Source organism: Misgurnus anguillicaudatus, chromosome 17 (assembly GCF_027580225.2).
Source record: "Misgurnus anguillicaudatus chromosome 17, ASM2758022v2, whole genome shotgun sequence".
Lineage (NCBI taxonomy): Eukaryota > Metazoa > Chordata > Actinopteri > Cypriniformes > Cobitidae > Misgurnus > Misgurnus anguillicaudatus.
In genome coordinates this window covers 32963832-32983090 of record NC_073353.2, presented here as the reverse complement: position 1 = coordinate 32983090, position 19259 = coordinate 32963832, and the positions used below count along the sequence as shown (strand labels likewise).

General features: G+C 37.6%; 1 protein-coding gene across 1 annotated transcript; it reads left to right on the top strand.

Moving 5' to 3' along the window:
* The first annotated feature begins 16 nt into the window (after positions 1 to 16).
* On the top strand, positions 17 to 18586 carry ankar (ankyrin and armadillo repeat containing). The gene is made up of 21 exons (XM_073854635.1): positions 17 to 756; positions 2292 to 2729; positions 2999 to 3162; positions 4192 to 4307; positions 4394 to 4574; positions 4672 to 4894; positions 8319 to 8520; positions 8618 to 8826; positions 10197 to 10301; positions 10413 to 10660; positions 11380 to 11548; positions 11673 to 11911; positions 13076 to 13229; positions 13848 to 14009; positions 14093 to 14199; positions 14294 to 14416; positions 14514 to 14672; positions 17858 to 17975; positions 18071 to 18180; positions 18255 to 18451; positions 18532 to 18586. The coding sequence occupies exons 1-21, from the start codon at positions 162 to 164 to the stop codon at positions 18584 to 18586; spliced, it is 4074 nt and encodes a 1357-aa protein (XP_073710736.1). The 5' UTR covers positions 17 to 161.
* The last annotated feature ends 673 nt before the right edge of the window (positions 18587 to 19259 follow it).

Below are 19259 nucleotides of genomic sequence, written 5' to 3'. Positions count from 1 at the left end.
GCGTCGCTGGTTGCCAAGGACAACGCGGTTCAAACTCATACACTTCACCGAGGAACGAAGTATTTTAACCGAAACATTGTTTTGAAATAAATGTATGATTTAATGTCACTCTAAAGATCGTTTGTCGTTTAGGTTCTGTGCATTCAGTTTTTCCTCCGATCATGGAGAGCGTGTACCGGAGCTCTCTACCATTAAATCAGTGCAGTGGGGAAAATGTCCAAGCTGCGCTGGCTGCGCAGACGACTGCAAACTCTTTATTGCAGAAATACGACAGCAGGGACCTGCAGGAGCTACTCAGCATGACCGCCTGCAGTTGGCTGTTCGGTGGAGGAGAACACGGTCTTCATCTGGATACACCTCCGGGAATAATCGGGCAAATGAGCGGCATCTCAGACCCCAACATAATCATTCTTGCTCCAATTGATTCACGTCTGCCCGTAGACTACAAGGTTGTTCACCAGATTGTGAGAGAGCTGACTGTGGGAATATATGGGTTTAACCAGCTGCCAGTTATCAGTCTTGAACCAAACTATGACCAGAGCTCCACGTGCCAGTTACCACCAGCATATTATAATACAAAAGTTGGCCAGATTCTAATTAACATCGATTACACAATGAAGACTCTCTGGCATGGTTGTTATTTTCCAAGAGAAAAACGTGTAGGTTTCTCAGATTTTTGGAGAACCAGCATGGATGTGAATGCAGATGGTATGCCTCAGACCAAGAAAGATATTCTTGCTGAGTTTCTCAATGCAGGTGAGATTTTTTATCTATTGTTACTAAAGCAGTGAGTCTACACATTTGTATCCATCATCCCATCACATCAGCCACAATTTATTAAGAGTAAAACTCATTATTTCTACCTAATAAAATACTTTAGATAAAGATGTGTATTTGTTAAAAAAAACTAAGATATACAGTTTCTTGATTTTAAGTTGTTCAGTTAATTTTTCTATCTTTTTTAAGTCATTTTGATTTCCCCATGGAGGTTTGTTGGGGTCTCCTTGTGGAGGTTCCCTGGTTGAGAAACACTAATCTGATGTACACTCACCTAAAGGATTATTAGGAACACCTGTTCAATTTCTCATTAATGCAATTATCTAATCAACTAATCACATGGCAGTTGCTTCAATGCATTTAGGGGTGTGGTCCTTTTTAAGACAGTCTCCTGAACTCCAAACTGAATGTCAGAATGGGAAAGAAAGGTGATTTAAGCACTTTTGAGCGTGACATGGTTGTTGGTGCCAGATGGACCGGTCTGGTCAGTTACTGGGATTTTCATGCACAACCATTTCTAGGGTTTACAAAGAATGGTGTGAAAAGGGGAAAACATCCAGAATGCGGCAGTCCTGTGGGCGAAAATGCCTTGTTGATGCTAGAGATCAGAGGAGAATGGGCCTACTGTTTCAAGCTGATAGAAGAGCAACTTTGACTGAAATAACCACTCGTTACAACCGAGGTATGCAGCAAAGCATTTGTGAAGCCACAACACGCACAACCTTGAGGCGGATGGGCAACAACAGCAAAAGACCCCACCAGGTACCACTCATCTCCACTACAAATAGGAAAAAGAGGCTACAATTTACACGAGCTCAACAGAATTGGACAGTTGAAGACTGGAAAAATGTTGCCTGGTCTGATGAGTCTCGATTTCTGTCGAGACATTCAGATGGTAGAGTCAGAATTTGGCATAAACAGAATTAGAACATAGATCCATCATGCCTTGTTACCACTGTGCAGGCTGGTGGTGGTGTAATGGTGTGGGGGATGTTTTCTTGGCACACTTTAGGCCTCTTATTGCCAATTGAGCATCGTTTAAATACCACGGCCTACCTGAGCATTGTTTCTGAACATGTCCATCCCTTTATGACCACCATGTACCCATCCTCTGATGGCTACTTCCAGCAGGATAATGCACCATGTCACAAAGCTCGAATAATTTCAAATTGGTTTCTTGAACATGACAATGAGTTCCCTGTACTAAAATGGCCCCCACAGTCACCAGATCTCAACCCAATAGAGCATCTTTGGGATGTGGTAGAACGGGAGCTTCGTGCCCTGGATGTGCATCTCACAAATCTCCATCAACTGCAAGATGCTATCCTATCAATATGGGCCAACATTTCTAAAGAATGTTTTCAGCACCTTGTTGAATCAATGCCAGGCAGTTCTGAAAGCGAAAGGGGGTCAAACACAGTATTAGTATGGTGTTCCTAATAATCCTTTGCGTGAGTGTATATATGATATATTGATGTTAATAAATGTAACTTTCTTAAAATTTTTCTCACCAGGTTTAATGGACATCTCACATAATCCCTGTTATCAGGACATTTATAATGATGACATGTATGTAGACCCAACCTACGATCCCAACGGCATAGAAGAAGAGACCCTCTTCTCACAACACTCTGAAGACATCCTGATTAAACTGAGCTCCTACCTGACCTCTGTCCGCCAGCACCAAAATCTGTTTGTGTTTGAGGGGACTCATAGCCTGTCTAATGTTGTTCGACTCACCGAGGAAGAGATGGACCTTGCCACCTACCAGAGGTTACAGAAAAAACTCTCTGGTCACATAAGACTGGTGAGAAATCACCTCGGAAGAACCGCAGAAGTCTCCAGGGATCTTGCCTATCTGAAACTGATAACGTTCCTGGTACCCCTGCTGATTTCCTTGAGAAAAAAGATGTTGATTCCTAACCTGTCTCAAATGCTTCCACCTTGGTCAGGTTTGTTAGCCTTTTAAATTTAATTGTATAGACTCATAAGTAAAGATGCACCAATGTTACATTTTTCCACTGGAAAAAATGCATATTTAAAAAAAAAGTGGAATGTCCCTTTAACATTTTCTGTACACAGGATATATCGGCCACGACTGTTGGCTGTTTTTTTAACTATTGGCCAATAGCCAATAGTGAATACTGATTATTGGCCGATATATAACTGTACTCGTATGTATACGTGATTATTACTGACTTTTCTTTATTTGTTTGTAAAGAAGACACACTGAAAACCGAACGAGAGGTACCACCACATATTGTCGGACCAGAATTTGCATGCAAGCACTTTCCATACAAGCAGGATCAATATTTTCACCTACATGGAGGGATTGAATTTGATGTTGGGACTCCTCCCCTGAACGACATTACTGAGGAAATGGAGGTGCCACAAGTTCACAAACATTTCAAACTTAATTTCAATTTTCATACCCAAACAATGATTTTTGCAGTTCTGTATGATGCTGCAGGATGATACACTTCCCCGTTGAATTAAAGGAATATTCCATTTTCTTAAAAGAAAAATCCAGATAATTTACTCACCACCATGTCATCCAAAATGTTGATGTCTTTCTTTGTTCAGTCGAGAAGAAATTGTGTTTTTTGAGGAAAACATTACAGGATTTTTCTTATTTTAATGGACTTTAATAGACACCAACAATTAATACTTAACTCAACACGTAACAGTTTCAAAGGACTATAAACAATTCCAAACGAGGCATAAGGGTCTTATCTAGCAAAACAATTGTCATTTTTGACAATAAAAATAACAGATAAACACTTTTAAACCACAACTTGTCGTCTAGATCCGGTCGTGATGCGCCAGTGTGACCCCACGCAATACGTCATGACGTCACAGAGGACGAACGCGAAACTCCGCCCCAGTGTTTACAAGTGTGGAGAAAGAGGACCGTTCCGACGTTGTTGTATGTCAACTGATACTAATGAATGTCTTTGTGTCAGTTTATTGTTTACAATGGTCCGCAAATGTGCGCTTTATATATTTATATCACACGATCTCCCTACGTCACTACGCATTTACATTAGGTCGCGCTGGACTGGATCTAGACGAGAAGTTGTGCTTTAAAAGTGCATATTTGTTATTTTTATTGTCAAAAATGACAATCGTTAAGACCCTAGATAAGACCCTTATGCCTCGTTTGGGATTGTTTATAGTCCTTTGAAACTCCGTTGAAAAAAACTGTTACGTGTTGAGTTAAGTGTTAAGTGTTGGTGTCCATTAAAGTCCATTAAAATGAGAAAAATCTTGGAATGTTTTCCTCAAAAAACATAATTTCTTCTCGACTGAACAAAGAAAGACATCAACATTTTGGATGACATGGTGGTGAGTAAATTATCTGGATTTTTCTTTTAAGAAAATGGAATATTCCTTTAATGTTTTTTTTTTTTTAAGGTGGCTTTCAAGACTCTGCATACAGAAGCTGTGAATTACCTGCATGAGCTGCTTCATCAGGACTTCACTTATAAAACAGACTTTCCAATACCACTCAGTGAGATTGAGGAGAAAAGGTCAACATGTAATTTTTTTATAAAAACACACCCAATTATATAATTTTACATTTTATCCCATCTAAACATACATTTGTGTTTTGCAGCTATAATGTCATCTGCTTCGAGTTAGAGTCACTTTATACCCACCATAACACGGTTCAGTGGTGGGGAGCCTTGAACTCGAGTATCAAAACTTTAAAAGCAAAGAGACTTCCCTTGACAGACACTGAGCTACATGAACAGTTTAAGAAAACGTTTGGCCATGCGAAAACTATCAAGTGCAAGGTGATAAATGGCATTTCGTCTTTGGATTGTGAATACCTCCACAAACGTGTTCTGTACTGAAGCTAAAAATGTTTGTAAAAATGTGTTTGTAATGCAGAATGTGGCGTTTGGACTGAAGGCAGCTGCAGAGAGAGGACTGTGTGCAGTGTTTCACTCATTAATTCGAATGAACGGTTCATCACATCTGCATGGACACGATGAGAAGGGTCTCTTTCTGTTGCACCACGCTGCAGCCAATAACAAAACGCACATCATCATCCAGCTCGCTGCAGCAGGCGTGAACCTCAATCAAACACGCAGCATCCGATTCACTAAAGCGGGTCGAAACATTTGACATGTTGTCTGTTAATGTACAGCTGTATAAAATCCAATTCATCACTTTGTCTTTAGACTGTAGGAGAAACTGGAGTAGTTCTAATGTTATATGTTATTTATTTTTAGGAAAACCAAGAGATGGCAGCCTCTTCATAGAAGGTGTAGGTAAGAGAAACTTTTATGTGGGAAAAAAATATATTTTATATGTACATACATAATACATTACAATAATAATGTAATAATACATATTGTATATATAGTACAAACCTTCTAAGGGTGTGCATTGTTTTTCAGTAAATGCACACCTATGAAGTATTTCCAGGTCTATCAATCGCATTACAGTTCCATATCACTACGCCACGTTTAACGGTAATAACACATTTATTTAATTTAAAGGAATATTCCATTTTCTTAAAAGAAAAATCCTGATAATTTACTCACCACCATGTCATCCAAAATGTTGATGTCTTTCTTTGTTCAGTCGAGAAGAAATTATGTTTTTTGAGTAAAACATTGCAGGATTTTTCTAATTTTAATGGACATTAATAGAGCCCAACATTTAATACTTAACTCAACACTTTACAGTTTTTTCAACGGTGTTTCAAAGGACTATAAACGAACCTAAATGAGGCATAAGGGTCTTATCTAGGGAAACGATTGTCATTTTTGACAAGAAAAATCAAAAATATGCACTTTTAAACCACAACTTCTCGTCTAGATCCGGTCGTGATGCACCAGCGTGACCCGACGCAATACGTCATGAGGTCACAGAGGACGAACGCGAAACTCCGCCCCAGTGTTTACAAGTGTGTTGAAAGAGGACCGTTCCGACGTTGTTGTATGTCAACTGATACTTATTAATTTCTTTGTGTCAGTTTATTGTTTAAAATGATCCGCAAATTTGCGCTTTATATATGTAACACGTGACCTCCCTACGCCACTACGCATTTACATTAGGTCGCGCTGGACCGGACCTAGACGAAAAGTTGTGGTTTAAAAGAGCATATTTTTTATTTTTCTTGTCAAAAATGACAATCGTTTCACAAGATAAGACCCTTATGCCTTGTTTGGGATCGTTTATAGTCCTATGAAACTCCATTGAAAAAAAAACGTTACGTATTGATTTAAGTGTTGGTGTCTATTAAAGTCTATTAAAATGAGAAAAATCCTGCAATGCTTTCCTCAAAAAACATAATTTCTTCTCGACTGAACAAATAAGACATCAACATTTTGGATGACATGGTGGTGAGTAAATTATCTGGATTTTTCTTTTAAGAAAATGGAATATTCCTTTAATAATAAGAAATAAAGCACTAATATATGTTTGCTAGCCAAAGAAATAAATTTAAAAAAGTAAATAAAATAATTAAAAATAGAAGAAAATGAAGCAGTAAATAAACAGATTACCTGCTTTTTGCTTGATAATATAAAACTAGAAGAAATTAATGAATAAATATTGTAAATAAAATATATAAATATTGATAGGCCAACTCCGAAAGGTTTACTCACAATAACATTTTATAATCAAAAACCTGTCAAATGTCTTAAAATAAAGCACCTGAACAATATTTTATTCTCATGGACCATAGTAATGGTCTATTGAATTATTTGAAAATAATGCACACCTGAGGTTGTGTGTGTGTATATATATTTAAGCAATATCGCTCAAGTAGGAGTGTGATATAGCTCCGAGTGCCGGAGGCAATTACAGCCGTGATGATATAGAGCTATATCACACGACTCCGAGAGCGACATTGCTTTATACAACAGCTCGACGGCACACGTTTAGAAAAACAAAAACTAGAAAACAACAACGGAGTTATTTTAAAAGCCTCTTTGTTTGAGAACTACTTCTTCCGCCACAGATTTGAGGGCGGCCAGAATGACAGGTAACACTTTCGGCTGCTTTGAATCTCATATTAACTCAATGGACGGATTTGCCGTTTTTAAATATTACAATTTCTTGGTCACAAAGTGTAGTTTTAAGATTAGTTCAGTCGAGAATATATATGTATTATATTTAAATCTGCAGTCGATTAGTAAAGATAGCGCCTGTTTGAACGTTTGCTTAGTGAGATTCGGTACGTATGAGAACCAAAGCATGAGCGGCGACAGTGTTCACTCGCCCCGCTGACCACCGCCCTCTCTGGGCTACATCTCTGACAGGGATTCCCTGGCTCTTATGTTGGCCTTGTTTGTTTTTGATGGTCAAAATGAGATCAAATCACCAGTATTTGGTGTCATGATAAAACTATTACTTGTTTTCTTGTTCATATTTAGTGTCTTTTGTGTTGTTATTGTTTTGGCGCGAGGTAAAAGTTAATAAAACTATACTTCTATAATGTTACTATTGGTTTACCATTTCATCTTAACGCGATACGAGCACTCGGTTATTATTAGACTTCGTTCTTGTCAGTACTAAATAAAACTGTTTTTTATAAGTGTCAGAGAGATGTTTTTGCATGCTGCTTATAAATATACCAGTGGCGATATCTCATAACATGTTTTAATAGTCACGTCACGATTAAATAAATGATCAATGTCCACATTTAAAAGCTGCGGTGCTTACCTGCAGTTCCACTGTGTTTTCACATTCTGATAAGAGATATAGCTCCAGAAAAAAACGAGTGTTTACATTCCTCTTTCCAAGTGTTAATTGTCCACACGATGTGACAAGACATTTCTCCCATTAACTTTAACGTAACATCCAAGAGCGCTGATCTTTGACGGAATAATAACTTCCTATTGTGGATTCACAGACTGATTTATGAGCTAGTGAACGAATGAGACACACGGAGAGTAAACAGGGCGTCTGTGTTTTTCCATTCAGAGATGAGCCTGTTTAGGACCTCCATTCACTAGGTGGCGGAATGATACGAAAGGTGAAGCGGTTACTGTGCCGTTATCAGTACAATATTGCATAGCTCTTAGCCAATCAGATTTGAGAACCAGAAAGAACTGTTGTATAAATATATATACAGTATTGTGCAAAAGTCTTAGGCCACTATGCCAGAATTAGATTTGTTGTTTTAGCAATGTTAATTGTTTCTCAGTCTCTTTAGTAGAATACAGAAAATACAGAAAATGTGTATATAATTTTAAAAACTGTATAAAAATGTAAACTGATGTGTCAAATTTTTAGGGTAAACTCCCCTTCCACTTGAGCAATAGCAGGAAACTGCAGGATCTCTTAAACCTAAATAAAATTAAATCCTAATTTCTTATTTTAAAGAGATTAGTCTTTTTACTTCATTCTGCTCAAAAACTCAAGATGTGTTTAGTGCCAGGAGAGGTCACACAACAAAACACTGACGATGCCTAAAGACGACATTTAGTCCTGGATTTTTTTTACATATTTTCTGTATTTTCTGTTTGTATCTTCATAAAATAGATTGAAAAATAAATATGGGTGGACACCTTTTTTTGTAGGTCTCACACCAATGCACCTCGCTGCACAATGTGGATCCCTTGAGTCTCTGAACTGCCTTCTTGCACTGGGAGCATGCTACAAAGTTGTGGACCGGAGAGGCTGGATGCCCATTCATTTTGCAGCCTTTTATGGCCAGGTGGCTTGCATCCAAGCACTATACAGAAAAGATCCTACTTTACTGGAGATTAAAACTTCTGCTGAGTATGTTTTCTATTTACAAAAGAAAAGTTAAATAGATGCATACGTTTTCAATAGGATTTTTATCTCCATACTCCAGTGATAGCAAGGTATTTCACAGGTATCGCAGTTCACCACTGCTGTTGTCAGCTACCTCGGGTTCAGTGGAGGCTTTGAGCTTCTTGTTGTCCATCGAGGCAAACTGGAGAGATGAAGACAGCAGGGGAAATAACATAGTGCACCTAGCTGCACTTTACTTTCACACAGATGTTCTTAGACTCCTCATTCAGCTAAATCTGGACGGGCTTCGTGTCTGGAAGATTCTTGTTGGTATGGTATTGTATATATTGACAAATGCTCCAATTTTCTATAACTGTCTATATGGAACATTATTTCCATCTTCACTCTTAAAAATTAAGGTGCTACATGATGAAGAACTGTGTGAAGCTTAAAGGAAAACACCAGCGTTTTTAGATATTTTACCATGTTCTTACTTTAGCTAAGACAAATTAATACATACCTATCTTTTTTTTAATGCGTGCACTTAATCTTTGTACAGCGTGTCTTGAATGTGTTAGCATTTAGCCTAGCCCAATTCATTCCTTAGGATCCAAACAGGGATAAATTTAGAAGCCACCAAACACTTTCATGTTTTCCCTATTTAAAGACTGTTACATGAGTAGATACACGAGTAAGTATGGTGGCACAAAATAAAACCTGGCAATTTTTAAGTGGATAAAAAATGAGAACTATACATGGTGGAAGAGCACTTCGACCTCGGCGCACAGTAACATCATCACTCCTGATTGCTCCCCCCTTCCGTCAATATTACTTTACCTAAAGATTAAGTGCACGCATTGAAAAAGAATGATATTTATTAATATTAAAAGTTGAATAAAATATTGAAAAACGGCTGTGTTTTCATTTAAACATCTGAAGAAACTTTCTTTTTCAAAAAAGGTTCTTTGTAGTGGAAAAAGCTCTACAGACAATAAAAAATGGTAAAGAAATGATTCTTGAACTGGTTCTTTGGGGAACCAAAAATGGTTTGTCTATGACTTTGTTGTAAAGCACCTTTTTCCAAACCTTTATTTTCAAGAGTGTTTTAAAGGTCCCGTTTTTTCTGTGTTTCTGAAGCTTTGATTGTGTTTACAGTGCGCAATATAACATGTGTTCATGTTTCAAGTGTAAAAAAACGTGTTATTTTTCACACAATTTACTTATTTGTATAGCGCTGTTTTCACTGTCCTCAAAACGGGCTGATGTCTTCCTTCTTCTATAAAGTCCCTCCTTCAGAAATACGTAACGAGTTCTGATTGTATAGCTTGTTTAGTGTGTTGTGATTCGATAGCAGCTTAGCTTGCCGTTAGCTTAGCTGGCAACTGACGTAGTCCTGTGGGCGGAGTTTAGTCAAAAAACTGTTCTAGTAACGTCATTAAAGCAGGAAGTAGAGGGATGTAGTTCAAACCGGCCGTTCCCTGTAGGCTTTGAAAGGTGAATTCTGTTAAAGAAAAAATATATTGCCTAGTAGGGAACTTTGAGCTTTATTATGTTACAGGTATTATTAATGCTATTATAGCAACATTACACACTAACTAGGGTTTAAAAAATGGGATCAGAAAGAACGTGACCTTTAATGTATATTTATTATCTCATAAATAAAGGATTTATGTGCACCTGATGTCCATGTTTTTCATCAGAGATGATTCAGAGTGAAGACTCCAGGCGATTGGAAATGGCTCTCAGGTCCCTTGAGGTTCTTTGTGTAAACACAGAGTCCTTTTGTAAAAACATCATGGAAGCAGGTCACACAGGCATACACTTGGATTGTTCTTTTGCATTTGGGGAGCAGTAGGATAGGATTTCACAGACAGGGGTCACCGATAATACTTTATATGTATGTTACTGTACCGCAGGAGGTGTTCCAGTTCTGGTGGGACTCCTTTCTTCAGGTGAACAGGTGGTGCAGTGCATGGCTGCATCTGTGTTGTGTCACATCTCAGAAGATGTCAAAGTTGCTGAAGATCTGGTGCATTATGGGGCCATATCGGTCATGATCAACCTCCTCAGCAGCCACCAGTCAGAACTGCTGTCTCGCTGCGCTGTCATACTGGCTGATCTGGCAGGACAAAGTTATCAGTACCAAACCCTTATTGCTCAACTGGTGAGACCTGAAGCCAAAACCAGTGGCGGCCGGTGACTTCTTTTTTTCGAAGGGGGCTCGATGCGAAGTTCGTCACAACATGTATGTACCCCGTCATGTGTGTGGTTCTTTTCTTCAAAACACGCGCTCTGCACGGCGAGAGATCCCGCGTGCATCACATGCTCCGCCAAAACAAGTGCCCGCTGCAGATGCGTCCAAAGGGTTCATGATAAAAAAGACATGCTCGTGCTTGCCAGATACTCAAAGTAATCAAAGTTTACTGTTAAGGGAGTGTCTTGCATGTATTTTGTGAACGTGAGCATCTCTTTTATCATAAACGGTTTTGACGTGTGTGCAGCAGGCACCTATTTTGACAAAACACATAATGCACACAGGATCTCTCGACACGCAGAACACATATTTTGAAAAAAGGAACCACACACATGACACTCCGAACACTTATTTTGAATTAGTGCCCTTCGGATGAGCAGTCACGAGCCGCCACTGGCCAAAACAGTGCTAGAACTCTTTTAAAGAACAAAGATCTTTTAGATTTATGCATTTTTTAGACGCTTTTTTTCATCCCATTTTGCAGTGCATTCATTTTATATATATATATATATATATATATATATATATATATATATATATATATATATATATATATATATATATATATATATATATATATATTTTTTTTTTTTATTTTTTTTTTACTTTTTTTCTCTTTTTGTGTATAGGGTGGGGTGGCCCTGGTAGTGAAGCTCCTGATCTCTGACCTCCAAGATGTTCTGGTAAACGCCATCAGGTGCATCAATGCATTATGCACCAGAAACCCATGCAACCAATCTGCTGTCGCACACGCTGGAGGAATCCCACATCTTGTCGAATTCCTGTCTTTGAACTCTGGTACTGTGTAAATACAGGAAAGAGAGATAAAAATGTGCATTAACAAAACAATAAATATGTACTGGCTGATCACTTTTAAAAATATAAGAAAGATAAGCAATAGCATATTGTTTTTTGACAAAAGTACTGCAGGAGGAGGCCTGCTTGGCTCTTGCAGAGTTGGCTTGGGATCACAAGGAAAACCAGGAGCTCATCTGTGGAGCAGGAGCGATCGCGGCATTGGTGCAAGCTCTTCAAGAGAGGCAGATGTCAGTTCGGGTTAAAGCAGCAAAAGCACTTGAATATATAGCCAGCAATAATCCAGCCATACAGCAGTGCTTCCTTAAGCAATCAGCTGTCAAACATCTTTTACAACTTTTAAAGGTAATTCCAGTTTTTGTATCATATTTTTGCACACGTTGCCTCACGAAAACACATTTTCTTCACTTTGCAAGGACTTGAGGCATATATGACAACAATAACTGGTAAATATTAAGTAACAAATAAAACAAAAAAGAGAATGCACTGAAAGGATTTGTATTTTGTTTTTAACTCATTCCCCGCCAGCCTTTTTTTTAAGTTGCCCACTAGCATTTTTTGTGATTTTCACAAAGTTTTACAAAATGCCTTCAAGGAAAATATAACTTAAAAATATATCAAATACAAAACAGACCCTCTGCTTTCAAACAAACAAAACGGAGAAAAAAAATCATCATCCTATCTTAATTTTTTTCTCTGTTTATAAACTCTTAAATATAGGTATTTTTCTTTAAAAAAAATTATGCAAAAAGCTGAAATAATTGCATTTTTGTGAAGAAATTTGTTATGCTGCATTTACACCAGCTGCGGTAGACGTGTCAAGCGCGAGTAAATTTCAATGTTAAGTCAATGTGAAGACGCGTTGATGCGTGTCTGGAGGTCTCGCAGCGCGAATAAGGCGTTTAGCGGGGTGCGGTTGACGCGATTCCGCCTCATTCGTGCGTTTAGTTTGCGCGAATTGAGCGTCTGGTGCGGTACGTGTGAATGGTGCTTTTTGCGTTTGACAATATTTGCGGCTGACGCCCGAGTTGAAAAATATTAACTTTTGCGGACTTTTGCAAACTAGGCGATTTTGACACCTCAAACGCGGCTGGTGTAAACTCAACATTAGAGATCAGATTCAGAACGATTATCAAAACATACACAGATTTTAAAATGAGTAAATAACGTTTTGGCTCCAGTTTTTTCATAAATTGGGTAAATGCGCCATCTAGTGGATAATCAAAGTTAATTGCAGATTAACATAAAAATTAATCAGGAACACGTTTTTTTTTTTGGTGCAAATGTTTTCTCTTAATTGGGTTACATATGGACATTTATTTTGACCCAACAGTTGGGTTTGTCCATATTTTACCCAAGCACTGATTAAAACAACTCAACTTTTTTTTAAAGTGTAAACTTCATATTCTGAGTCATAAATTTGTATGTTATGTGGAATTGTTTAAATGTTACCAAGTCAACCTGTGGTGGAGCACAATTAACCAGCTGTCCTTTACTCTCCATGTCAAGGTGTTTCAGATGGACGTCCGGGAACAGGCTGCAGCATCTCTGTGGGCTTTGGCTGGACAAACTCTAAAGCAACAGAAACTCATGGCAGAGCAGATGGGCAACCCTCTCATACTAGAATTTCTCCTCTCCTCCTCAAATAAATTACAATACATAGGTAAGGCCTGATGAATTTTTGCTGTCATTATGCACAGTCCCAAAAGTGATCAGCCAGTTCTATTCACATTTGAGTCACATAAATATAAGGAAAACTCTCCACAAAGCTGTCGTCCAGACAGACGCCTCAGCAAATGCAATAAAAGCACTTCCTATTTACTGAGTGTTGACAGGGACTAAATAAACTAGGCAGATGCTGTTTGGAAAGTCTATTCTGACAGCACGGGTCCGGTCCAGCGGGTAAACGGCCAGCACTTCCTGTCTTGAGACGGTGTCAATCTGTTAGAGTCATAAGACAGGAAGGCATGCATAGAGGAATGTTTTCCCTCCAGTGGGTTTCTCTGTAAACATTGCTTACAAGATCGTCTCCGTAGCTTGTATTTCTATTAATGTTAAGCTATGACCCGATTACAGACGGTGATTATAAAACTATGGGGTATTCCAAAAGTACTTCCCTTTCAGACAGGTGTTTGGCTTGTGTTGTACTCTGGATCATCTGCTTAAGCGTTTTGTTAAGCAGATGTTTTTGTAAAAAGCTTATTTGCAGACAGAACTGTCTTCACCTTAGAATGTTTAAAACAAATTTGGATGTTTTCTGGTTACATAATTTTTGTTGCAGGGTGCCAAGTGGCTATTGCTTTATCCCGGGATAGTCGTGCCCATCAGGATGGTTTCTGCAAGGTGAATGGGGTACCGCCTTTGGTGCGCTTGCTTCGAGGGTCTCAAATATCCCAGAAGACCTTGCTTAGTGCCATCAACGCCTTGGGTTTTCTATGTATCGGTAATGTATTTATTTCTTGATTTGGTATTAAAATAATAATTTGTTTAACAGTGCACATGATACACTTTCCTCCATGGTTGCAGGAGTGGCACTAACCGCTAATAAAAACAGTCAAAATATTATCTGCCGGGCAAATGCCATTCCTATATTATTGGAGATTTTAAAAGTCAATGAAAATCTGAAGGTCAAGGTGAGTATTTATTTTGTTAAGTATTGAAACTTTAAATAAACCGAATCAGGATGTGACATTGGAGTAAGGGTTACTTGTGTTCTAACCACATTAGGTGCAAGTGGTTCAGACACTTGCCCGTTTGCTGCTGGGAAACCAAAAACTCCAAAACGCATTTTGGGAAAAAGAGGACTTCTCTTATGAGGTCATTCTGGAACTTTTAAAAGCCGAAGACAAAGTAATTTACATTTGGATTGACATTTAACTTTTCATGATGCTCTGTTTGTCATTCAATTTACCTGCTTATTGAGATATTTTATGTTTTTGGTTTTCAGAACATTTGCCTGGATGCTGGATATGCATTATCTCTATTTGTATTTCACAGCAAATCTCAACAGAGGGCAATTCGACAAATGAATGCAATTTCAATGAACATGTATGATACCTTTTTGAACTCAGACAATGAGATCGAAAGAGCTGAGGGTGCATTTCAGGTATTTCTAATAACATTTATGTTTATGCTTCTTATATGCATTCTTTCTCTTTAACTTCACATTAAAGACTGATTCATCAGAAACTGTCAGTCTGTTGCTGGCAGAGATCTGGTTCACGTCACTTCTCGTTGTCATGATAGGCAAATATAAAGATTTGTTTGGAAAGCTCAGCCGTTCTCTAGAATGTTTCTGTGATGGTCATGACAGAAATCAGTTTATGCAAAATAACAAATATGCATATTTCGGGGTTTGCAAATCCCTGGTGGTTTGCAGGGGAATTTGAGTTTTTTTTTTTTTTTTTTTGAGCAAGTTTACTCAAAAAGGATTAAAGGGACACAAGGCAGCATTTTTATGTTAATAAATCATCTTCGTAGGTCGGTATATGGTTAAATGACTCATTACATGACGAATGAAGACCCTCTCGTCCGTCCCTACCATCTGTAGGAAGAATACCCCACTTGCAGGTTCGCTGTATCCGACCCGGTGTCCTTCAGTCTCGTAAAGTCTCAGATATAGATAGCATTTACTCCCAGACACTAGGGGGAGCTAGTAGAGAAATAATACTCAGACTTGCCTTGTGTGCCTTTAAAGGAACAGTATGTAGGATTGTGGCCAAAACTGGTATTGCAATCACAAAACTTGTGGCTAAAACTGGTACAGCAATCACACAACTGGTGGCCAATACACAAAATGAACATAAACATCAGTTGAGGGCTGCACTTTTTAAATGACAATATCCTGGCCAGACAACTGTTGTGAGTGATATAAGTATTTGAAATGAAAATGATTTCTTAATGTCTAGTGAGATATCAGGGCCATTTTATGATTCATTGATATACATTTCTTACATACTGTTCCTTTAAATATAATTGAATAATAAAATGTAAATTGTAACATTTTACAATAAGGTTGTATTTGTTAACAATTAGTTAATCCATTAGCTAACAGACAGCATTTATAAATCTTACTTCATGTTAATTTACTAATACATTTTTAAAATTAAGCATTTTAACTATTAAATGAAGATTTCACTTTCATAAAACAAAAATCCTGATAATTTATCCCCATGTCATCCAATATGTTGATGTCCTTCTTTGTTCAGTCAAGAAGAAATTAAACTTTTTGAGTAAAACATCCCAGGATTTTTCTCATTTTAAAGGTGCAGTGTGAATTTTTTAAAAGGATCTCTTTACAGAAATGCAAAATAATACACAAAACTATATTATCAGGGGTGTTTAAAGACCTTTCATAATGAACCGTTCTGTTTTTATTACTTTAGAATGAGACATTTTTATCTACATACACCCCCTAGGGTCCCCTTAGATGGAAGACGCCATTTTGTGCCACCATGTCTCTTAACGAAGAGCTTTTTATTAAGTTGTCTCCAACAATGACATGTTTGTCCTGTGTCGGCTACCGTAGCTTCTCTATGCATTTCAAAAGCAAGGGGTGAGCTGTGAACTGAGCTGTTGTTTGCAATTTGCAACCTCACCACTATTTGCCGCTAAAATTTACACACTGCACCTTTAAAGGATTAGTCGATTTTCTTAAAAAAAGTTTATTTACTCACCACCATGTCATCCAAAATGTTGATGTCTTTCTTTGTTCAGTCGAGAAGAAATTATGTTTTTTGAGGAAAACATTCCAGGATTTTTCTCATTTTAATGGACGTTAATGGACCCCAACACTTAACAGTTTTAATGCAGTTTAAAATTGCAGTTTCAAAGGACTCTAACCGATCCCAAACGAGGCATAAACGATTGTCATTTTTTGGCAAGAAAAATATTAAAAATATGCACTTTTAAACCACAACTTCTGTTCTTCCTCTGGCTATGTGACGCGCCAGCGCGACCTCTCGTAATTGCATAATGACGTAGAATTTTTGGATGACATTGTGGTGAGTAAATTATCTGGATTTTTTTATGAAAATGGACTTATTCTTTAAAATACTTTATTAGACCCCAACATTTCACAGTTTTAATGCAGTTTAAAATTGGAGTTTTAACGCAGCTTCAAAGGGCTCTAAACGATCCCAAACGAGGCATAAGGGTCTTATCTAGTGAAACGATTGTCATTTTCCACAAGAAGAATAAAAAAAAAGCACTTTTAAACCACAACTTTTCATCTTGCACTAGCCGTGTGACATGCCAGCGTGACCTTACGTTTGTGCGTAAGCACGTCAAAGGGTCATGCATCACATATGTGAAACACACATTTGCGGACCATTTTAAACAATAAACTGACACAAATACATTAATTAGTTTCGTTCCACATACAACAATGTTGGAACGGTCCTCTTTCTACACACTTGTAAACACTGGAGCGGTAATTTCACATACTGTACATCATGCGTGACCTTTCCACGTGCTTACGCAACGCGTAGGGTCGCGCTAGCGTGTCACACGGCTAGTGCAAGACGAGAAGTTCATTTTTTTTCTTGCCGACAATCTTTTGCTGCAAAAGACCCTTATGCCTCATTTGGGATCGTTTAAAGCCCTTTGAAGCTGCAATGAACCTGCAATTTTAAACTGCATTGAAACTGTAAACTGTTGAGGTCCAATAAAGTCTATTAAATTTTGAAAAATCTGTAATGTTTTCCTCAAAACTAATTTCCTCTCGACTGAACAAAGAAAGACATCAACATTTTGGATGACATGGGAGTGAGTAAATTATCGGGATTTAATTTTAAATAATCCTTTAACATTAATGAATGCACCATGAACATGGATAACTGTATTTACATTAACTAACATACATTCATGTTAAAAAACTATATTGTTCATTGTTTGTTCAAAGTAGTAAATGCATTTACTAATGTTTACTAATACAACCTTATTGTAAAGTGTTACCATGTAAATAAATAATTGTAGAACAAAAAAGTCTAAATAAAGCACTATACTTTATTTGTTTAATCTGCATGTCACGTGACAATTACACAACACTACAATTTACCTTATGCAAAATGTTTAATCTACCAATAAAAGAAAATAACTTTGTAAAGATAATAACAATAACTGTGTAAAATTCTACTGATAAAAATGAAACAAAGTCATTTAATAAACTTCATAAGTTTGTGCAAAACTCTAGTTATTAGTTGTTATTCCAATATAATTTGACAATAACAAACCCAAAGGTAAAACAATATTCTGTGCTCATTTTCAACATGCTTGTCTTTTGTATGTCAGATAGTTGCGTTAGCCAGAGCGATTACAGAGTCAGATGAAGTTGCTTTGACTGCAAGGGGAATCACTGTTCTTGTTGAATTATTGCGGTCCCTGCAATCTACTACTGTTATCATCGCAGGTGAGGCAACCCACAAAAACATCATTACATTGTCCTTAGAAATTAAAAAGTGAATGAGAACCAATACACAGCTTTTAATGTCTGTGTTACTTCAGCACAACACCTTGCTAGTCTGGCACACATGAGAGCAGGTTTAACTGATGCTATTGTCACCATTGGCACTGTAGAGGATCTCTGTGCTCATTTGAACTCAGAGGATGAAGAGGTAGATCCTTTATATTCACCCTATGCAAATCTTTAGTGTCTGCAACAATATACCAAATTTGTTCTATATTTCAGGTTCGAACGGCTTGTGCAAGCGCTCTGGGTTACCTCACCTTCAATCGTCAAGCTCATCGACAACTTTTGGGGAAATGCAGACGGGTCCCTGACACATATGATCTTCTAATGAAGAATATAGCAAGAGATGCTAAAATATCACAATTCTTCACTGCAGAGTTTGAAAGACATAAAAGAACAGGGCTTCCATCCCTCAGGTGTGTCACAGGAAGTAAATGAATATGAGACCTTGCAATACAAAGCATAATCTTTTTCTTTTGGTTTTTGTTCATTGCAGTTTGGAGATAAATGGTGGCCCCCCTGTGGCTCAGCGTACCAATAAAGGTATATGATTGACAAGTGTTTAGCAGTTTAATACTGCATTGAACATTTGTGACATTTTTGAAATCCAGGCTAAAGCCTTAATCTAACTATGAAATTATCAAAGTTTGATTTCAGTCACTGATTTTAATCTTTGACATGATCTTACGAAGTCAATATTAAAGGGATAGTTCATCCAAAAATTAAAATTCTGCCATCATTTACTCACTCTCATGTTGTTACAAACCTGTATAAATTTCTTTGTTCTGATGCAGTGAAGATATTTTGGGAAATGTTTGAAACCAAACCGACCATGAGCCCTATTGACTTCCATAGTACAGTATTCTTTTTTCCTACTATGGAGGTCAATGGGGCTCATGATCGGTTTGGTTTCAAACATTCCTCAAAATATCTTCCTTTGTGGTCATCAGAACAAAGACATTTATACTGGTATGTAACAACATGAAAGTGAATAAATGATACATTTTTGGTTGAACTATCTCTTTAAATATACACTCACCTAAAGGATTATTGGGAACACCTGTTCAATTTCTCATTAATGCAATTATCTAATCAACCAATCACATAGCAGTTGCTTCAACGCATTAAGGGGTGAACTCCTGAACTCCAAACTGAATGTCAAAATGGGAAAGAAAGGTGATTTAAGCAATTTTGAGCGTGGCATGGTTGTTGGTGCCAGACGGG